Here is a 19,862-nt window from a genome sequence, read left to right as displayed (position 1 = left end):
ATACTTTTCCTATTATTTGGTATACAAAGCCATTAAACTAACAAAGGAGAATTAGCACACACGTTGTCACCATGTGTGCTTTCCCATAATTAATATTGAATTATGGGGTATTTCTGTCATTTAGTGATTTTACACTTTATTATTTTATTTATCTATCTTAAATAGCAAATCAAGACAAATTTATTATTTTCAATCCATACTACTTTAATCATTAAATAACACTATATAAGTAATAATAGCCAAGTTTAAATTTTCAAAATTTAATTTAAAAAGTTAATTTAATAAAATAAATTCCTAATAAAATTAATTTGTCTTATAAAATTAAATAATATAAACCTTTTTGAGTAAACAATATTTGATAGAGTAAAATAAAATTCAATTTACGGAAAAAAGATATATAAAATATCTTAATCAAATAGCTTTAGTAGTTAAAAACACTCCATCTTAACTATAAGAGTTCCACTCTTAATTAGTATTTTAAACTTCCCAATAACTTGGCCAAACAGGCTTTAAAAGAGTTAAGTAATGATCTAACTTTACAAAATTAACTAGAATCAAGATGAATAGGGTTACTTTGGACTAAATGATAGATTTGTCCAAATATAATCTCTTAACTCGTACCTATCCTTAGTCAATTCAAAACCATTTTTTCTTATTTATCTTTTTGTTATCTTTTTTATAATAATCGAATAAAAAAATTAAAAAGATCATTTATTATGTCGATAGAGGAAGTTGATAAAATGATATAAATCAAGGAAAATAAGTTCCTAGTTTCTTTTTTCCATTTTAAATCATCAAGGGAGACAAATTATCCAAAACTTTACATGAATATAGTTGAGTCATACCAAATTGACCCATTAATGGAATTATTTCTAACCCAAATCCTCGGACCCTGCGCATAGCGGGAGCTTAAGTGCACCGGACTGCCCTTTTATACAGACAAATTTTAATATTCCTACACTATGGATGTGGTACGAAAAAAAATAAATTCTTTTAGTGTTTGCTAAGTAAATTATTTAGGCAAGTACTGTGGGTAGTGGGGTTGAGGGTAGGGGTGTGGGAGGATATGGCAGGGTGGAGGTTGGATGAGGAGTAAAATGTCAGTATTGAAACTTTTCTGCCTTACTCTGTTAAAGAACAAATGGATTAATGGATTGTCCACTTGAATTATTTGTGTGGATTGTCCGTTTGAAATATTTGTTTAATTTAAGTGGTATTTTACTTCATCTTTATTTGGCTATAAATAAGACATCACTTGCAATGTAAGAATACACACTGATAAGGAAAATATACACTGCTTTCTCAATTCTCTCAACTCTCTCTCCGTCTTCTGTTTTTCCTTCTTATTCTCACCTTATTTTGTAAAGTTAATTTACTTCATAACACGTTATCAGCACGAAACTCTAATTTTTTCAGAAAATTAACTTCTATCTCAGGTATATCTACTAAAGAAATTTAATTTTTAAGTTGTCTTTGTTACTTTCAAATTAATTTTCATCATATCAATCTTGTCAAAATTGGAATTTCTGGCACTTGATATTTCTGGCAAAAATTATTTGTCATGGGTACTTGATGCTGAAATCCACCTTACCGCTAAAGGTCTTGGTGATGCTATAATCGAAGGAAACGCAGCATCAAGTCAGGATAAAGCAAAGGCTATGATTTTCCTTCGTCATCATGTAGATGAAAGTCTGAAAATGGAATACTTAACAGTGAAAGATCCACTTGAATTGTGAAAAGACTCAAAGGGAGGTATGACCACCTCAGGGCAACGGTATTGCCAAGGGCTCGTTATGAGTGGATGCACTTACGGTTTCAAGATTTTAAAACTGTAATTGAGTATAATTCTGCTGTATTTAGAATAACTTCCCAATTAAAATTATGTGGGGAAACTATAAATGATGAGGACATGTTAGAAAAGACACTAACTATTTTTCATGCCTCTAATGTAATATTACAGCAGCAATACCATAAAAAGAGTTTTAAAAAATACTTTGAATTGATCTCATGCCTTCTGGTGGCTGAGCAACATAATGCCCTTTTAATGAAAAATCATGAAGCCCGTCCCACTGGAACTGCTCCATTATCGGAGGTAAATATGGTAAAAGCACATGGCCAGTCTGAAAAAAAACAAAATAAAAATCATGAGTACAATAATGTACGTGGACGTGGCAATGAAAGAAGACGATATAATAATCATCGTGGTGGGGTCAACATAAAAGGGAGAACAATATCAGTTCTCAAAATGGCCCTTCAAGAAGTAACTGTCATCGTTGTGGCATGAAAGACCACTGAAAAAATGAATGTCAGACGCCTGAGCATTTTGTAAGACTTTATCAAAATTCTTTCAAAAAAAAGGTAAATAGAGGTGGTGTCTCTTCTTCTAATGCTTGGATAGAGTTACACTTGGCGTTCGAAAATAATTTGAGGCAAGGCCTTTGCATAATGATAATATTGAAGCAAATCTGACTTTGAGGGATGATGATTTTAATGACCTCAATGATATTACTCATTTAGAGGTTGAAGATTTTTTAAGAATCTTAATTGATGTTTAATTTCATGTTTTTCAATATGTTGTCAGTTTTATGTATTTTGAATTATCGTGTTTTTACGTTTATGTATTTGAAAAAAAAATTAAAAATAAATAAATCAGGGCCACATTTTTATGATAATTGTATATTGTTTATTACATTATGCTATTTTATAATTTTATAATTAATTACTATTGGTGTGCTATTATTTAATCTTAATAGCATATTGTTACTAAACAATAATATTTGCTTTATTTAATGTCATTATACTAATTGTTTATTCTTGTTAATATTTTAGACATTAATATTATATAATGATTGTATTATTTTTGCCAATAAACAAATTATCTATACATGATGAATAATATTATATTAATATTTTATAATTTTATTTATTTTATATTTATTTTTAATACTTATGTATAATATTTATTTAAGGTTAATAAGTATATTTTGCCATAAACATTTTGAATTCTAAGTTCATTAAACTAATTCACTAGTAAATTATTAATTTATATAAAATTATATTTATTATTAACGTGTCACACCTCAGTTTGTTAATTCTTATTCTAATAATTTGGTACGTTAGGTTCATATTATCAATCATTTTTCTGTGTTATAGCTTCATTACAATATAATTCCATAAACTAAATTATTGTAACATTCATCATAATTGAATCATATAATTTTTTAAATTCAAAATTATCATAATTTAACTTTTAAGAAGAAAAAAAAGGGACTTATGTTTTTCTAGCAATATTGTTACTTATTTTATTTCTTATAATACATTTTTATTTTATGAAGATAAATAAATTTCTCAAGTCTTCAATTGGATTCAAGATGAGTAATGGAGAAATGTGTCTTTTGGATAGTGCCACAACTCATACAATATTAAAAGAAAAGAGATATTTCTGTCATTTAATTATGAAAAAGGCCTATGTCAATACAATATCTGATAGTACAAAATTGATTGAAGGCTCTGGAAAAGCGGTCTTATTACTACCTGGAGGAACGATATTGATAATTGATAATGCATTGTATTGTAGTAAGTCTCAAAGAAACTTGTTAAGTTTCAAGGTTATTCGCCAAAATGGCTATCATATTGAGACTGCAAATGAAGGAAAGATTGAATACCTTTATATTACTATAATAAATACGGAGAAGAAAATTGTGCACGAAAAATTACCTGCACTTTCTTTTGGGTTGTACCATACAAATTTGGTACTGTTGAATCACATACCATTGTAAATAAAAGATTTACTGATTCTAATAATTTTATCATTTGGCATGACCAGTTGGGCCATTTCGGTTATAATATGATGCGCAAAATTATTGAGAATTCACATGGACACGCTTTGAAGAATCAAAAAATTCTCCAATCTAAGGAATTCCCTTGTGTTGCTTGTTCCTAAGGAAAACTGATTATCAAACCATCAACAACTAAGGTTGAGATTGAATCCCCTGCGTTTTTGAAACGTATACAGGGTGATATATGTGGGCTAATTCACCCTTCATTTGGACCATTTAAATATTATATGGTCTTGATAGATGCATCTACAAGATGGTCACATGTGTGCTTATTATCAACTCGCAACATGGCTTTTGCGAGATTGTTAGCTCAAATTATAAGGTTAAGAGCACAATTTCCAGATTATGCAATAGAAACAATTCGTCTTGATAATGCTGGTGAATTTACATCTCAATCATTTAATGATTATTGTATGTCGATTAGAATAAAAGTTGAGCATCCGGTCGCTTATGTCCATACTCAAAATGGTCTAGCAGAATCATTGATTAAATGCCTCCAATTGATAGCTAGACCATTGCTAATGAGGACAAAACTTCCTCTTTCAGTATGGGGGCATGCTATTTTGCATGCAGCAGCACTTGTGCGCATAAGGCCAACAAATTATCATGAATTTTCCCCATTACAGTTGGCTTTTGGAAGGGAGCCAAATATATCCCATCTTAGAATATTTGGGTGTACGGTATATGTTCCAATTGCTCTATCGCACCGCACAAAGATGGGTCCCAAAAAAGGTTGAGAATATATGTTGGGCATAAATCTCCTTCTATTATAAAATATTTGAAACCTATGACTGGAGATTTATTTACGGCAAGATTCGCTGATTGTCATTTTGATGAATCAGTATACCCAACATTAGGGGGAGAACATAAGCTGTTGAAAAATGAGATAGATTGGAATTCATTGTCACTATCTCATTTAGATCCTCGAACAAATCAATGTGAGCAAGAAGTTCAAAAGATGATTTATTTGCAGAATATTAAAAATCAACTGCCAGATGCATTTACTAACCTTCCATGGGTTACTAAATCGCATATCCCAACTGCTAATGCTCAAGTTCGAGTTGATGTCCCGATAGGACAACTTGTTCAGGCAAATAAGTCTAGGACACGCTTAAAACGTGGAAGACCAATTGGTTCCAAAGACAAAAATCCTCAAAAAAGAAAAGGAATAAATGATCAAGATGAACATAATTTGGAGGCAAGTGCTCAAGAAGAGCCCAGAGACACAACAAATGGTAATACTATCAAGGAGGTCCAAGTACCTAAAAATAATGAGAATGAATAAATCTCAATAAGTTATGTCTCGACAGGAAAACGGTGGAACCGAAATGATATTGTGGTCGATAATATTTTTGCTTATAATGTTGCCATTGAAATAATGCAACAAGATAAGGATCTTGAACCAAAATCTATCGATGAATACAGACAGAGAAATGATTGGCCAAATTGGAAGTATGCAATAGAAGCAGAGTTAGCTTCACTTGAAAAACATGAAGATTTCGAATCAATAATCCGAACACCTGAAGGTGTCAAGCCAGTAGGTCACAAATGGGTTTTTGTGCGTAAACGAAATAAAAAGGGTGAAGTCGTAAGATATAAAACACGATTTGTAGCCCAAGGTTTTTCGCAAAGACCTGGCATTGACTATATGAAAACATATTCTCCTGTGGTGGATGTAATTACCTTCAGGTATCTATTGAATTTGGCAATTCATGAAAAGCTTGAAATGCACTTAATGGACGTGGTCACTGCTTATTTATATGGCTCATTGGACCACGATATTTTTATGAAAATTTTCGAAGGGTTCAAAGTGTTTGAAGCATACAAGGATTCTCAAAAAAATTGCTCAATAAAGCTTCAGAAATCCTTGTACGGGTTAAAACAATCAGGGTGAATGTGGTATAATCGTCTTAGCGAATATTTGCTAAAAGAAGAATATAAAAAGGATTCAATTTGCCCTTGTGTCTTTATGAGAAGGTATGGATTTGAATTTGTCATAATAACAGTATATGTTGATGATTTGAATATTATTGAAACTCCGGAAGAACTTTCAAAGGCAGTAAAATATCTGAAAAAGGAGTTTGAAATGAAAGACCTTGGAAAGACAAAATTTTGTCTTGATCTAGAAATTGAACATTTTACAAATGGAATATTTGTCCATCAGTCAACATATACTGAAAATATTTTTAAAAGGTTTTATATGGATAAAGCACATCCATGGAGTACCCCATTAGTTGTGAGATCTCTTGATATTAATACAGATCCATTTCGACCTCATGAAAATGATGAAGAACTTATTGGTGCTGAAATACCATACCTTAGTGCAATTGGTGCATTAACGTATCTTGCAAACAATTTTAGACCAGATATAGCTTTCTCAGTAAACTTGTTAGCAAGATTTAGTTCTTCTCCAACACGAAAACACTGGAATGGAATTAAGCATATATTCAGATACCTTCGAGGTACCATTGATATGGATTGTTTTACTCAAATGATTTCATGTCACAATTGATCGATTACGCAGATGCGGGATATTTATCTGATCCTCATAAAGGTCGGTCGCAAATAGGCTATTTATTTACATGTGGTAGTACAGTTATATCATGGCGTTCAACAAAGCAAACTATGATTGCCACTTCCTCAAATCATGCAGAGATAATAGTCATTCATGAATCAACTCGAGAATGTGTTTGGTTAAGATTAATAACTCAACACATTTAAGAAACATGTGGCCTTTCTTTGATAAAAGACGCTCCAACAATATTGTATGAAGATAATGCTGCATGTATAGCTCAACTGAAGGGAGGATACATCAAAGGAGACAGAACAAAACATATTTCACCAAAATTCTTTTTCACTCATGATTTTCAAAAGAAGGGTGAAATAGATGTCCAACAAGTTCGTTCAAGTGACAATTTAGCAGATATGTTTACCAAGGCATTGCCGACTTTAACCTTTGAGAAAATGAGATACAAAATTAGAATGCGTCGTCTTCGAGATGTTAAGTGATGTTTTCATCAGGGGGAGCAAAATACGCGCTGTACTCTTTTTCCCTTAGTCAAGGTTTTATCCCATTGGTTTTTCCTGATAAGGTTTTTAATAAGGCAGCACTCAAGGCGTATTACCAGATGTGTGTACTCTTTTTCCTTCACCAGGCTTTTTTCTACTGGGTTTTTCCTAGTAAGGTTTTAACGAGGCACAACATCCATGGATGTTCAGAATAACTATGTATATTATTTCTTGTAAAGAAAAATTTTAAGACACATTTCACGCGAATATCCAAGGGGGAGTGTTAAAGAACAAATGGACTAATAGATTGTCCACTTGAAATATTTGTGTATTGTCCACTTGAATTATTTGTGTGGATTGTCCACTTGAAATATTTGTTTAATTTAAGTGGTATTTTACTTCATCTTTTTTTGGCTATAAATAAGTCATCACTTGCAATGTAAGAATACACACTGATAAGGAAAATCTACACTGCTTTCTCAATTCTCTCAACTCTCTCTCCGTCTTCTATTTTTCCTTCTTATTCTCACCTTATTTTATAAAGTTAATTTACTTCATAACATACTCCTTTTTTTCTCATTTTTAACTTGTTTTATCAAAAAAAGTATTCCTCCAAATATTGACCACATGAATAAATTGGAACATTTTCCTCCCTTCAAGTGAACCAATAACACAAAATAAGCAAAGTTTGTATTGCTTAACAGGTACCTCACGGGTCAAAAATATCCCTAAACTATTTGAAATGAACAAAAATATCCTCCATTTATAATTTAGTCCAAAAATGCCTTCACCGTCAATATTTTGGTCCAGAAATGCCCTTATTATTATTTAATGGGTCAAAAATGCCCCTATTATTACAAAATGGGTCAAAAATGCCCTTTGCCGAATATATATATATATATATATATATTTTAAAAACAAATCTTGTTCCTTATAAAATATTACTTTTAAATAACTCTATTCTTGTTTTCTTTCTTTTCAAACCACTTTAAGTAATAAAAATGTAGGAAACTATTTTATCATTCGTAATCTTAGTTTATCAATAAAATACAATAATTTCATGTACTCTAAGTTTTAATGAATAATATGTCATATATAAGATCATAATAAATCCATCATTAATTTTTATTCAAATAACGAAAAAAAATAATTATAATAAAATAAAAAATATTTTAATTTTTTTCTAATTGAAGTAGAATAAAAATTTGCTAATAAAAGAAATATTATTAGGAAAAAAGTGTGTAAAAAATTAAATAAATAATATATTTATTTAAAAAAGGGCATTTTTGACCCATTAAATAACAATAAAGGCATTTATAGATCAAAGTATGGACGGTAAGGACATTTTTAGACCAAACTATAAACAGATGACATTTTTATTCATTTCAAATAGTTTAAGAACATTTTTGACCCTTTTCCCTTTTAACTTTTACCAAATGCATATCCTCATTTCTGAGGATAACATAAGCCAGTAACATCTTAGTCCCTCTCCTGGTTTTCAATCCAACTACAATAGATTAACACCAGCATTTGCAGAAATACATGCAAAAACAAGCAACTCACATACCAACTTCAAGTGCAATAGAACAGCTTTCCCCACGAAAATGCCAAGCAAAGACATTTCAAAAGAAATACACACAATGCAAGGTAAACTGCCTCAAGTACCAACAGTTATTATTTCATTTCCTTGCAACAAGAACAATTTGTATGTCAACTAGCAATACAATGTATCATCTAAACTGCTTGATAAGTTCAGTTGACAACAATGAACAATCACAAACAAATGCAACAATTAACATTTCCTAATTAGTAGACTTCAACATGCCATTGCTTGTTCTTTTTGAGTTGTGAAAGCTTCTGCTCCCAGCTCTCACCTCTCTCCTCAGCAACCCTCTTAAGGGTATCCTGGATTCCGGGCATCATACCCTTCAACCCACAGAAATAGATGTGGGCCCCTTCATCCAGCAGTTTGAAGATCTCGTCGCTGTATTCTTCAATTTTATCCTGAACATACATCTTCCCCCCTTTATTGTTCTTTTGTTCTCGGCTAAGAGCACGGTCATATCTGAAATTACCTGGGTAGTCACTGAGATACTTGATGAACTCATCGTCGTATAGAAGGCTGTCAGTGTTTGCAACCCCAAGGAAAAGCCAAGCAAGGCCATTAAACTTGATTGGAACCGACTCCATGAACATACGACGAAGGTAGCCTCTGAAGGGAGCCACACCAGTTCCAGTTCCAATCATGATGTGTGTGGCATTTGGATTATCTTCAGGTAGAAGCATTATCTTACCAGAAGGACCTGTGAGAACATCCAAAGAAAACTGAATCTCAAAGTGTTTCACCAATAAATATGCAACCCACCAACAAATTATAAGAATCTAAGAGCCACATGAAATAGCCTATTTAATTGCAAAGCATCATCACACTTAATTCTCAGTAGGGTATCTTATTTAGAAATTAGAAGCGCGGTTAGAATTTAGAGGAAAAAGGTGACAGTGTAGGAAGACCATTGAGTATAGAAATTCTTTATTGGGAAGTTTGTAATTAAATGGGTTAGTAATGCCAAATCCAAATATAGAAGGGGCATACAACAGACCAACATAAGGCAAAATTTACTTCCTTTATTAATAATAGCAAGGAAATCATTAGTTGTACAAAATAGGCATTCAAGGATTCATCGTGTGATCAGATCGCAAGGTAAAAGATTCAAGAGATAGTGAGGGACAAAGCACTGATGCACTCTTAGGAGAAAAAGTATGCATATCAGCCGGCAATTTGAAGCACACAAGGAAAAGGCATACATCTTCAATCTGTTATGCTGTACAACCTAAGGGGTCAACTGAACAATATAATTTCCTGCTGACAAGACCACTTTTAACAGTATGCTGCCTCAAAGATCATTTCTTTGCCTCTCTATTGAAATGTTGGAAAAACCTACTCATTGAGCTAGAAAGCAAATGATGTGATCAGACGTGACAAATTGAGAATGCAATATATGGAAGACAAGTAGTGTTTGCATGTAAGTCTTCTTTGAATAACATCTGTAAAAGGACTATTTGGATTTCACCTGTGATCTTCACTTTGTCACCAGGCTTTGCATTGCATAGGAAGTTACTGCAAACACCATTTTTGGATGGGTCTTCTTTTCCTGTCTCAGGATCATAGTAGACAGCTCGTCTGACACACAAGCTGGCAGTTTTCCCATCAAAGGAGTCCCCATATCTGGTGGATGCAATTGAATATAGGCGAACATTGTGAGGACTCCCTGGTTTCTTAGGGTTTTCACCCTGAAAGAAGTTAAAAGTGAGACTCTGAAAGACTGGTGGATGTAGAAATTATACGAAGCTTATATTGAGGCTTGGTATAAAAAAGAAGGATAAAAGCATCACGATATCACTTTTTTATAATTTTTGAAACAGAAAAGAGGGGACCAAACTACAAAAGGTTCAAGTCAAATATAGTCGGAGGTCAACAATATCAATGACCAAAACATCTAAAACGCAGAAGCTAACATACAAGCATGCCAGGGCTAAGACTGGATGTAACCCAGTACATTTTTGGGGTCCCTTCTGTCTATTGGGATGTCAACAAAGAAAAGTAGTAAAGATAACAAGTGAATTGATGGTAAATGTCCTATTAGTGACAGCGATGAGCATGGTTGTCCTTCAAACTGAGTACACCTAATGGAGATGTGTTTAAAGCAAAGAGGACACGGATTTTATTCAAAAAATGTTATATAACTGGTCCTATTTATTCAAAGAGGCCAAAATAAGCAAGCTTTTCAATGCATTAAAAATAATAGGGAAAATGAAGCCAGAACTTACAGGAGGAACAACACCATAACTTTGCCCTTCCCAGTAAGGAAGGTTGCCGTCATGATCAATGACAATATGACAAGTCTCCCCTGGAGCTTTTGGGCCTACAATCCTTTCAACAGAGACAATTGTCGCTGTGTATGGTTCCTTGGGCTTGTAGATATTCAAGGGTGGTTCTTTTGCATCTTCAAGTGATAAAGGTGAAACTGAAACCTTGGCTTTGCTAGCTTGTTGCACTGACATGCAAACAATGTATTGGCTTCTGGATCGTGATGCTTTTAGATCGATAGATGGCATAGAGATGCATGATTTATCACTGAATGTTAAACTTGTAGCCTGTAACAATGAAATGCATATCAATTGGGGATTTGAAAACATTAACTACTAAATAGTATTCTTTACTGTAGTCAAATCACTATCAAACAATCATTGAAACAGACAACATGTGATTGCATAGATCACGAAACACTTATTCAACAAAGTGTGTGTATATCAACCGATGTAAGTAGCTATCAGCCTATCACATCCTATTTATTTTTCTTTCCTCATAAAGTATGTCATCAGAGTTCCTAATGTCCTTCAATTCACAAGATTTTTGTTCTTTATTCATTTTATGGTTTAGTTCATCTCTCTAGTTTTGTTCCTTTTCTTGAAGTACTTGCTGCCCATGTACTTCTATGACTCACCTTGGCACATGTTGTATTCTCCGTCAATAATTATTTTACTGATGAAAACGGAAAACATGTTCTTAGAACAAAGATATATGCACTAGAATTAAGCAAGGAGAATCTAAAAACTGTATGCCACCAATATAGGATATTTTCATGCTGATACATATATTAATACACATATTAGCAACAAAAAGACCCAGAAATGGAAACCAAATGTGCTTACTTGGAGACATCTAAATGATTCAAGACCACAAAGCAGACGAAGAGTGTGTGTTACTTATAAAGAAAGAAACTTTAGGATATTTGCCTATTTTGGATCATGTACAAATTAGAATATGAAAACAACAAGTCTTTAGCAAAGATGTGTTGATCAAAGAAAAGCATCCTGGGATATAGAGAGAAAACAAACTCCTCTCTCCACTTTTTCTCAAGTGGTTCTCGAGTTAACAGTTTAGAGACGGGCCAAAAGTTATGGAACACATGACATCTGCATTATTTCAGGAATAAGGCTATACAGAAGCTGATATCCACAAAAGAATTGAGTGCTTGGAAATCACCAACGAATGAGTATTCTTCATTGGCTTAAAATACATATTCCCCCCCACCCACCCACCCGCCCACATTTGTATGAAATCCCTTTGACACACCCCTGGAAAAGCTTTATACACCAACCCTTTTTCCAACCATAGCTTTTACACACTTTTTCAATGTTTGATCATTTTTCCCCACAAGTGTGTGTCAAGCACCAATGTTGCCGTGACATATGTCATTAACTCAAAAATATACTTAAAATTACAGTCCTTCACTGCAAGAATTCAAAAAGTAAGACCCCAAGAGAAAAATATTCCTGTGACTACTAGTCTCTCTTACACAACTTATTCATCTCCTCTTCTATCCACCTCTCAATTCTCAAGAAGCAAACTCCAAAATACCAAAACCTTCCTAAATCTACAAAACCCATGGCTGGTTCTTGTTAATGCCATTAACAGAAACAAACGGAGTTTTTACACCAATTTCACCCCATGATAGACAAAACAAAGCATTTTTCACGCGCCATGTTTTGCTCGTCAGATCACACTCCTCCACAGCTGCAGCCCTTGCACAACCGCCGGCCAATGCAGATTTTCACACCCACAACCTTCATAGCATACTTCTTCCTTGGAAAAAGCGATCCTTGTCTTGGACGCCTTTTCCAGCTCCATTTTTCTTCCCAAGCTTTGCCGAATTCAAACAAGTCAAATTCGTTCTTTTCTAGCAAAGTGCTTGGATCAGTCCCTCGCTCATCTTTTTAGCAGGTCTAGTTTCTCATTAATTAGATCAAGCATTTACATTGACAAAAAACCACTCTGATTTTTACACCATTTATCCGCTCTTTTAAAAACAAAAAACTCGTGTCCGGTTTTGAAGCAACTTTTCACAAAGTTAAGATACTCAACCTGTGTACAATGAGGACGAAGGAGAAATGTCAAGAAATTAAGAAGTTGGGACCAACAACAGAAAAGCAAAGGGAAAGAAAGAAGTGAAGAATGAGGTACCCGTGAGAAATATTCAAGAAGAAGGTTATTTGGGAGAGTAGAAATGGTTGTTCCGGTGGTGAATGAGGTGGAGAAATTTAACTTTTATGTATTACATGTGTAAAACAATTTTAGAAATTGAAAAGGGCTCAAAATAAATGAATATATTTAAAAGATGGACATGTAGCATCCATGTAAAGCTTCTGACAAAAGAAATTTGCATTTACTCACTTCTTTTGTGCATAGAACATGTGAGTACCATGTAGCTAAACTGGTGTGTATTATACATAAAATTTGGAAAGGTTTGGTGTGTAAAGCTTTTTTCATGAATTAAAGGTGTGTCAAAGGGATTTCATTACAAGTTTTGGGGAGAGAAAACTATGTTTTAAGCCTTCTTCATACTATTAGACTTAGATTCAAGAGGAAAAAGTAAGAAAAAAGCAAGGCTCAGATACAGAAGGAACTAGTCATGAAATTCTCGATTACTGTTACATGATAGAAAAGGTTAGCATTCTAGGAGCATGGGGATCAAAATGAAGCATATCAGCTGTGATTAATTTAGATCTTTGGGAAGAGAGAACCATCAATATTTTTTCTTGTTATGTAGACGAGCATGAAGACATGACAACGTTAGTTAAGAGATGATTGAGCAAGCCTGAATGTACAAGGCTCATAAGTTGATTCTAAATATCATTTCATTAAATCTTTCAAAATTTAGCACATAGCCCTAATGCTAATTTTAATCAAGATCAATTGCATTTTGCATCGGAAGAAGGAAAGTGGACGGGAGAGGAATAAAAGAGAAACAGAAAAGGAAAAAAAGGGGAAGGCACATCGACTGTCACAGTCACCAATTGGGCCACTCAACATGTAATTGAGCTCACTTACAACACATTCAGACACCTTAGTCCAACATCATAGAATTATCCATGAAGTAAACAGTTTTGGGACATGTCAAACTCAAATAACTCAAGCTATGACAGCGACTGGTAAAAAATACAAAACAATTTTTTTTTTCTCTTTTTGTCGAGAAAAACATATCAAACCCTTTTTTCCCTCAGTACTATTTAGAACAAGGTAGAGTTCATGCGTTAGGAACTGACAACTAATAGCAATGACTATAGATATTGAAGAACCTTAAACGTAGATCTTCGAAAGGAGGAATCTGTTTGGAGAGGAACCGCAACTGACACCTGCATATATATACAAGAAAACGTCGTTAAAACCCATGATTACCAAAAGCAATAACAGAGAATTTGAAGTCAACAAATGTAAAGTGGGTACCAACGAATCTTTTTTTGAAGTAGATAAAGAAAATTGAAGTGGAGTGACCTGAGAGATAGCTGAATGAGCCATGATCGGATCAAATGATTATATCTCCTTGTGGCTGTGATTCTATGAATATGTGTATAGGGAGGGAGATCAACTCTGAAAGGAGAAAGATGGAGAAGGGTTTATATATAGGGGGTTTTCTTGGGAAGAAGAAATGGGGAACTTGGCAAGGCCAATAGGGGGAGGGATTATAGTGATCCTTTGGAGTTGGGCAAAGGACAAATTGATGGCTTTTCACAGATCCATTTCAATTTTGATAGCTCTTTTCTTGTTTAAAAGTAGAGACTATTATATTATTTCATGTTTTCGAAAAGCTTCATTTACTACAAGTAGTTTTAAAATATTCAAAACTGATGGATTATATTATTTTTGGTACACTCCTACGTGTCATAAATCAGATTTTTTAAATAATTAAAATTAATTACATGTATTATCTATCTATATCTAATAAGAGAAGCAAAAAGTGTCAGCACCATAAAAAACAAAAATTATGAATGATTAAAATTATTAAATTAATTTAAATTTGAAAATAAAAATAAATTGCAACCACTAAAAAAACAAGAAAAAACTGAAGAAATATACATGTAGCCTTATGTACCTCCCCTAACACGTTTTTTTTTTCATAAATATAATTTTGTTAAAATAAATACAGAGAAAAGAAAATTTTGCTCCGTACCCATAGAATTTATACTGTAGTAATAAATTGAAAAGATGATGTTCTAATAACTGTTAGCAACTTTTATATTAAAATGATATAAAAAAATTAATAACTGAAAAATAAGAATTTAAAACTTAAATTTAATACTTTTAGTTTTAGAGATAGTTACAACTTCTCCATTTTTATCTTAATTCTGGGAGTTCTCAGCTTGTCAAACAGTTTTAATTTGGAGAAGTTTCATAAACACTTGGATGTAAAGTACATGAAAAACTTCTTTCCACCTCCATTCTCTCTTTTTAACGGGGCTTCCTCTCAGTTTCAATAGAATTTGATGAAAATATTTGGTATGTTATTCATCAATCTTTCTTGCTTACACTGAATTATATTGTTCTTTGAATAATTTAACATAATTTTTTATGCTTGCCTATTTTGACGGTTACAACAACATACCAGTGAAATTCCACAAATGAAGTTTGGGGAGGTTAAGATGTACGCAGACCTTACCACTACCTCATAGAGATAAAGAGGTTGTTTTCGAAAGAACTTCAGCCCTATTTTGACGGTTAAATCAGTCTAATCAATTTTATTTGCTTTGTTAATACTTTCTCTTATACATGATATAGATGTATGCTTCATGGGTACTGAATGGAGCAAAACGTTGTTACTTGGAGATGAAGATCTTGCAAACCCAATAATATGATAACAATATCAGTTAATTCTCAGGCACTTACTTTACCTCTTTCCAAGTTTGATAATAACGTCATGTTTATGCTTATAAGAATCTACAAGGCCATCATGTAACAAATTATACATAATGTTGATACGACTATTATCAATATGAAATTTAAAAAGAAGGAAGGTGAATGTAAGTGAGGAGTCTGCAAAAGAAGAGGAAGAAGAAGAAAAAGAACATCTATTGAACTCTCATTGAATTAATCTCAAAGCTCACTGATTACAATAGCTAACTGTTGTATATATAGCAGTGGTTAGTTTGTAACTGGATTTGTTATCTAACTAATCTGTTGAATAGATAGTTATAACTACTAATCATGTCACGACTCAACCTCGTAGGCCACGACTGGGGTCCGACCTGGACCCTCGTATACATAATTGTCAAATATAAGAACTACACAAGAACCCCAGTGGGTAATAACATTTTCATGTACATGTGGCCTCTTTCATTCATATCATATCATGAAAGGGCACGCAAGCCGATAAGGCTGCCATATCATAAGAACATTTACAACTGAACAAACTCACAACAACCCACATACACATGTCTACAGACCTCTAGGAGTATTAACTGTATCATATGGCGGGACATGGCCCCGTCGTACACTTAACCAATATGTACAAATGTACAACAAAATGCTAGTACCAAAATAGGGCTGACAAAGAGCACTGCCAACCAACAGGATGGATATCCTAGGCGAGCGGATCAGCAAACCGAGCGTCTGTACTTGCGGGCATGAAACGCAGCCCCCCGAAGAAAGAGGGGTCAGTACGAAAAATGTACCGAGTATATAAAGCATGGACTGTAATAAGTAAAGTCGTTACCAGAGCAGAATGTGCAAAAATGAGCAAAATATCTAGAATATCAAAATGCTTTTCATAATCACCGATAATGTATGCAGAAAAACACATGCCACATCCGGCCCCATTAAGGGACTCAGTGAACAAATACAAAACGTGGTCTCTGTCCCTTTACTGGCGCCACAACACATCATAACACCAGAGTAGGGAATATCTCCGTAACAGATTATATCATATCAGATGGTCATATTAGATCATATCATACCATATGTGTACATGGCACATCATAACTCCACAAAACCCATGTACAGGTCGTACCTGCCCCCTCACGTCGGGGCACGGCGAACAATGTAGAGAAGTACGCACGATAACAAAACCTGGCCCAGGCTCGGTGAAGGAAATATTGAGGCATCCACGAGTGGAGTAGTGAGAAACTATATGCAATTTAAATCATATTTGAGACTCGACGGAATAATCAAAATGAGCTTTCGTTCAAAATCGAGACAAAAGTCATATCAAGTACCTTTTGAAAGTCACTATGGACTATATCAAAATAGAACTTCTGGGAATCATATATATGTATCAAGGCATAACAAAATATCTTTTGGAAGTCGAAAAATTGGCCATCCTAGTGGCTTTAAGAATAGGACTTCTTGGGAATCATATGGAAATCATATACTTGTTTCGTAAAAACCATGCCAAAAAGGGAGATTAGCTTTATATACTTATGTCAAATCATGCTAAGAGAAGGAATAAGATTTACATACTTATGCCAAAGAAATACTAAAATAAAGTATAAGCCTTACATACGTATGCCAAAACATGCCAAAAGAAGGAAACGTTAGCTTTACATACTTATGCCAAAAGCATGCCAAAAGAAAGCTTCACATACCTCTGGTCGACTGCTTTTAGCCCGGCTTGTCTCGTTGTCCTCTGAACCTATTTAACACGAAGGTAATACTAATATTAGTAAACTTCAACTTTCCAGCTTCTAAATCCACAACCAAGCACCCATAGGAACCAACTCCTTATTCTCCTTTCTCGACTAGTCTCGACTAGTTTATTAATTAATTAAGAAGTTAACAGAATTCGGGCAGCATCTCTTCTATAACTTGTCCTATCCGAATTCCCACTTCCATACCTAATCACTACAGCCAACCAACAACAATAACCTACAACTCATATACACATAAACATGGCAACATTACACAACATAGGCTCTAAGCAACTTACTTAACATTACGATATCAAAATAGGGTCTTTAGCCTTTATTTCATAAAACCTTTAATCGTGCGGAACGGAGGGTCGTGTGGCTGCAACCAGCAACTCCCACACCTCTTTTAAAATGCCTTTAGGTCCTGCAACACACCATCACACACCTGCAACAGCCCCCACACGCACAACGCCTTATTTCGACTACAATTTAACTATAGCGATTCCAATTTGGTTTATTTCGGACGTCAAGTATATTTATCATATTTTCATATTTCCTGCCACTTACACAATGTATAATACCCTCTATAACAACACCATAAACTCCAATTTAAAAGGAAAGGCCTTACCTTACATTAAACTCATCAAACTCGCCAAAACTATCAAAGCGTGAAATCTGGACAGCCCACTGTCTTATATTGTCGCTTAGTTTCGAAGGGGTAATTGAGGGAAACAGGATTTGTGGCCTCAATGAAAGTTATATACATGTGTATCAAGGTCGCAAACAATTTTGAATTACCCTTACAGCAATTTTGTACGAAAATATATGCCCAAAATACTCACAGCTCTTCGTGTAGGATTTCCAAAACAAAATCTGGGCAGCACCTCCCCCATACTTCATCACCCTTTTTCGAGCAGAGAAAATCAAAACTGGGTTTTATAGGCTAAATGAAAGTTGTATCCCTATGAAATAAATTTCCAAAATATCTTGAATCACTCAAAAAGAAGCCTTACACAAGGAGTTATACTCGTATTACCAACTTAGTGTTTCTCCAAACCATGGCTGCCTTTGCTTTCTTCTCCACGTTTTTCTCTCTATTTTTGTTCAAGTTTTTGGCTAAAAATGACTTAATAGTCCTCCATACATAGATATATATCTTTTTAGAGAGTGACACATGTCAGCTCCTAAGGGTGACACGTGTCATACCCTGAGGCAGCCACCTTAATTATGCAACCAATCCATGGTTGCCATGTGGAAGGTGGGGTCCACCCCATGGTATGTCACCTGCTGCCATGTGTCACTTTCATGTGATGCCATGTGTACCTATCATGTGCTGCCATGTGTTAAGTAGGTGAGTCACCTACTTGCTTCAAGTAGGTGCGTTGTTTCCTTATTTCTCTTCCGTGGGTTCGTAATTTCGTCGCACTTTAAGAGCCTATGTATTCCTTGCTACTTAGTCTCAACACGCACTCGAGTAGCTTAAGTATGTAAGACCTCCAAGTTGGTAGTTTACGCGAGTCAATCGAGTCTTACGACTCATTTCTCGGCCTCCAACTCCTTCCAATTTTTTTAACCTTATTTCCAATCTTCCTTATTATGAAGCATTTCGTTCTCCTTTACTTGGAGTTATTTGATAGCATTATAAACTATCCGACTCACATAACGACTTTTAAGAAACTTAAGAGCCTTCCCAGAAACTTGAGAAGCTTAAGAAGCATTCTAAGGTACCAAAGTACGGGGTGTAACAAATCAATAATTGACTAATCTACCCTTGCTTCTAACTAACTTCTCATTAACACACTAATATTCTTATCGGCTTTTATATCACAACACTCCCCTTCAAGCTAGGAGGTGCAAAGATATTCAAAACTCCTAGCTTGAATAGAAGGTTTCATGTTGAACTCTAGACACTACTTTGGTTAATACATCTGCAGGTTGTTCCTGAGTTGGCAGATAGTTCACTTTGATCAAACCTTGTTGTAACCTTTCTCTAATGAAGTGACAATCTATTTCTATGTATTTTGTCCTTTCATGGTATACTGGATTTGCTGCAATCTGAATTGCAGCCTTGCTATCACTATACACTTGCACTGGCAACTTAACTTCAGCCTCTACTTTTTTCAGCATTCCAAGCAACCATACCAATTCTGATACAGTAGAAGCCATGCTCCTATACTCAGCCTCAGCTGAGCTCCTTGATATTGTGGTCTGCTTCTTGTCCTTCCATGATACCAAAGACTTTCCAATCTTAACATATAACCTGTAACAAACTTTTTGGTGAGTGGACAAGGCCCAATCTGTGTCACAAAATGTAGTAACCTGATTATCTGAGCAACTAGACAGTAGTATGCCTTGTCCAGGTTGCCTCTTTAAGTGCCTGACTACTCTCAATGCAGCATCTAAGTGTGACTTTTTTAGTTGATGTAGAAACTGACTCAATGTCTGAGTACTAAAAGCTATGTCTGGTCTTGTCATATTGAGATACAAGAGCTTGCCTATCAATCTTTGATACATTGTTTGATCTACTAAGGGATCATCTGATTCTTCTTGCTT

General features: G+C 34.3%; 1 protein-coding gene across 2 annotated transcripts; it reads right to left on the bottom strand.

Moving 5' to 3' along the window:
* Window positions 1-8,491: 8,491 nt before the first annotated feature.
* Window positions 8,492-14,479, bottom strand: LOC129872906 (ferredoxin--NADP reductase, root-type isozyme, chloroplastic). 2 transcript variants are annotated; one of them, XM_055947858.1, is made up of 5 exons: window positions 14,185-14,479; window positions 13,989-14,045; window positions 10,677-11,003; window positions 9,920-10,139; window positions 8,492-9,151 (listed from the first exon to the last, which is right to left on the bottom strand). In XM_055947858.1, the coding sequence occupies exons 1-5, from the start codon at window positions 14,206-14,208 to the stop codon at window positions 8,655-8,657; spliced, it is 1,125 nt and encodes a 374-aa protein (XP_055803833.1). In that variant the 5' UTR covers window positions 14,209-14,479; the 3' UTR covers window positions 8,492-8,654. The 2 variants fall into 2 exon arrangements, with proteins under 2 accessions (XP_055803833.1, XP_055803832.1); XM_055947857.1 differs by having other exon boundaries at window positions 14,137-14,460.
* Between the last annotated feature and the right edge of the window lie 5,383 nt (window positions 14,480-19,862).

The sequence above is a fragment of the Solanum dulcamara genome, chromosome 11 (assembly GCF_947179165.1).
Source record: "Solanum dulcamara chromosome 11, daSolDulc1.2, whole genome shotgun sequence".
NCBI classification, from domain to species: Eukaryota; Viridiplantae; Streptophyta; class Magnoliopsida; order Solanales; family Solanaceae; genus Solanum; species Solanum dulcamara.
Note: the sequence above shows the minus strand (reverse complement) of the source record. Positions and strands in the feature narration are given on the sequence as shown.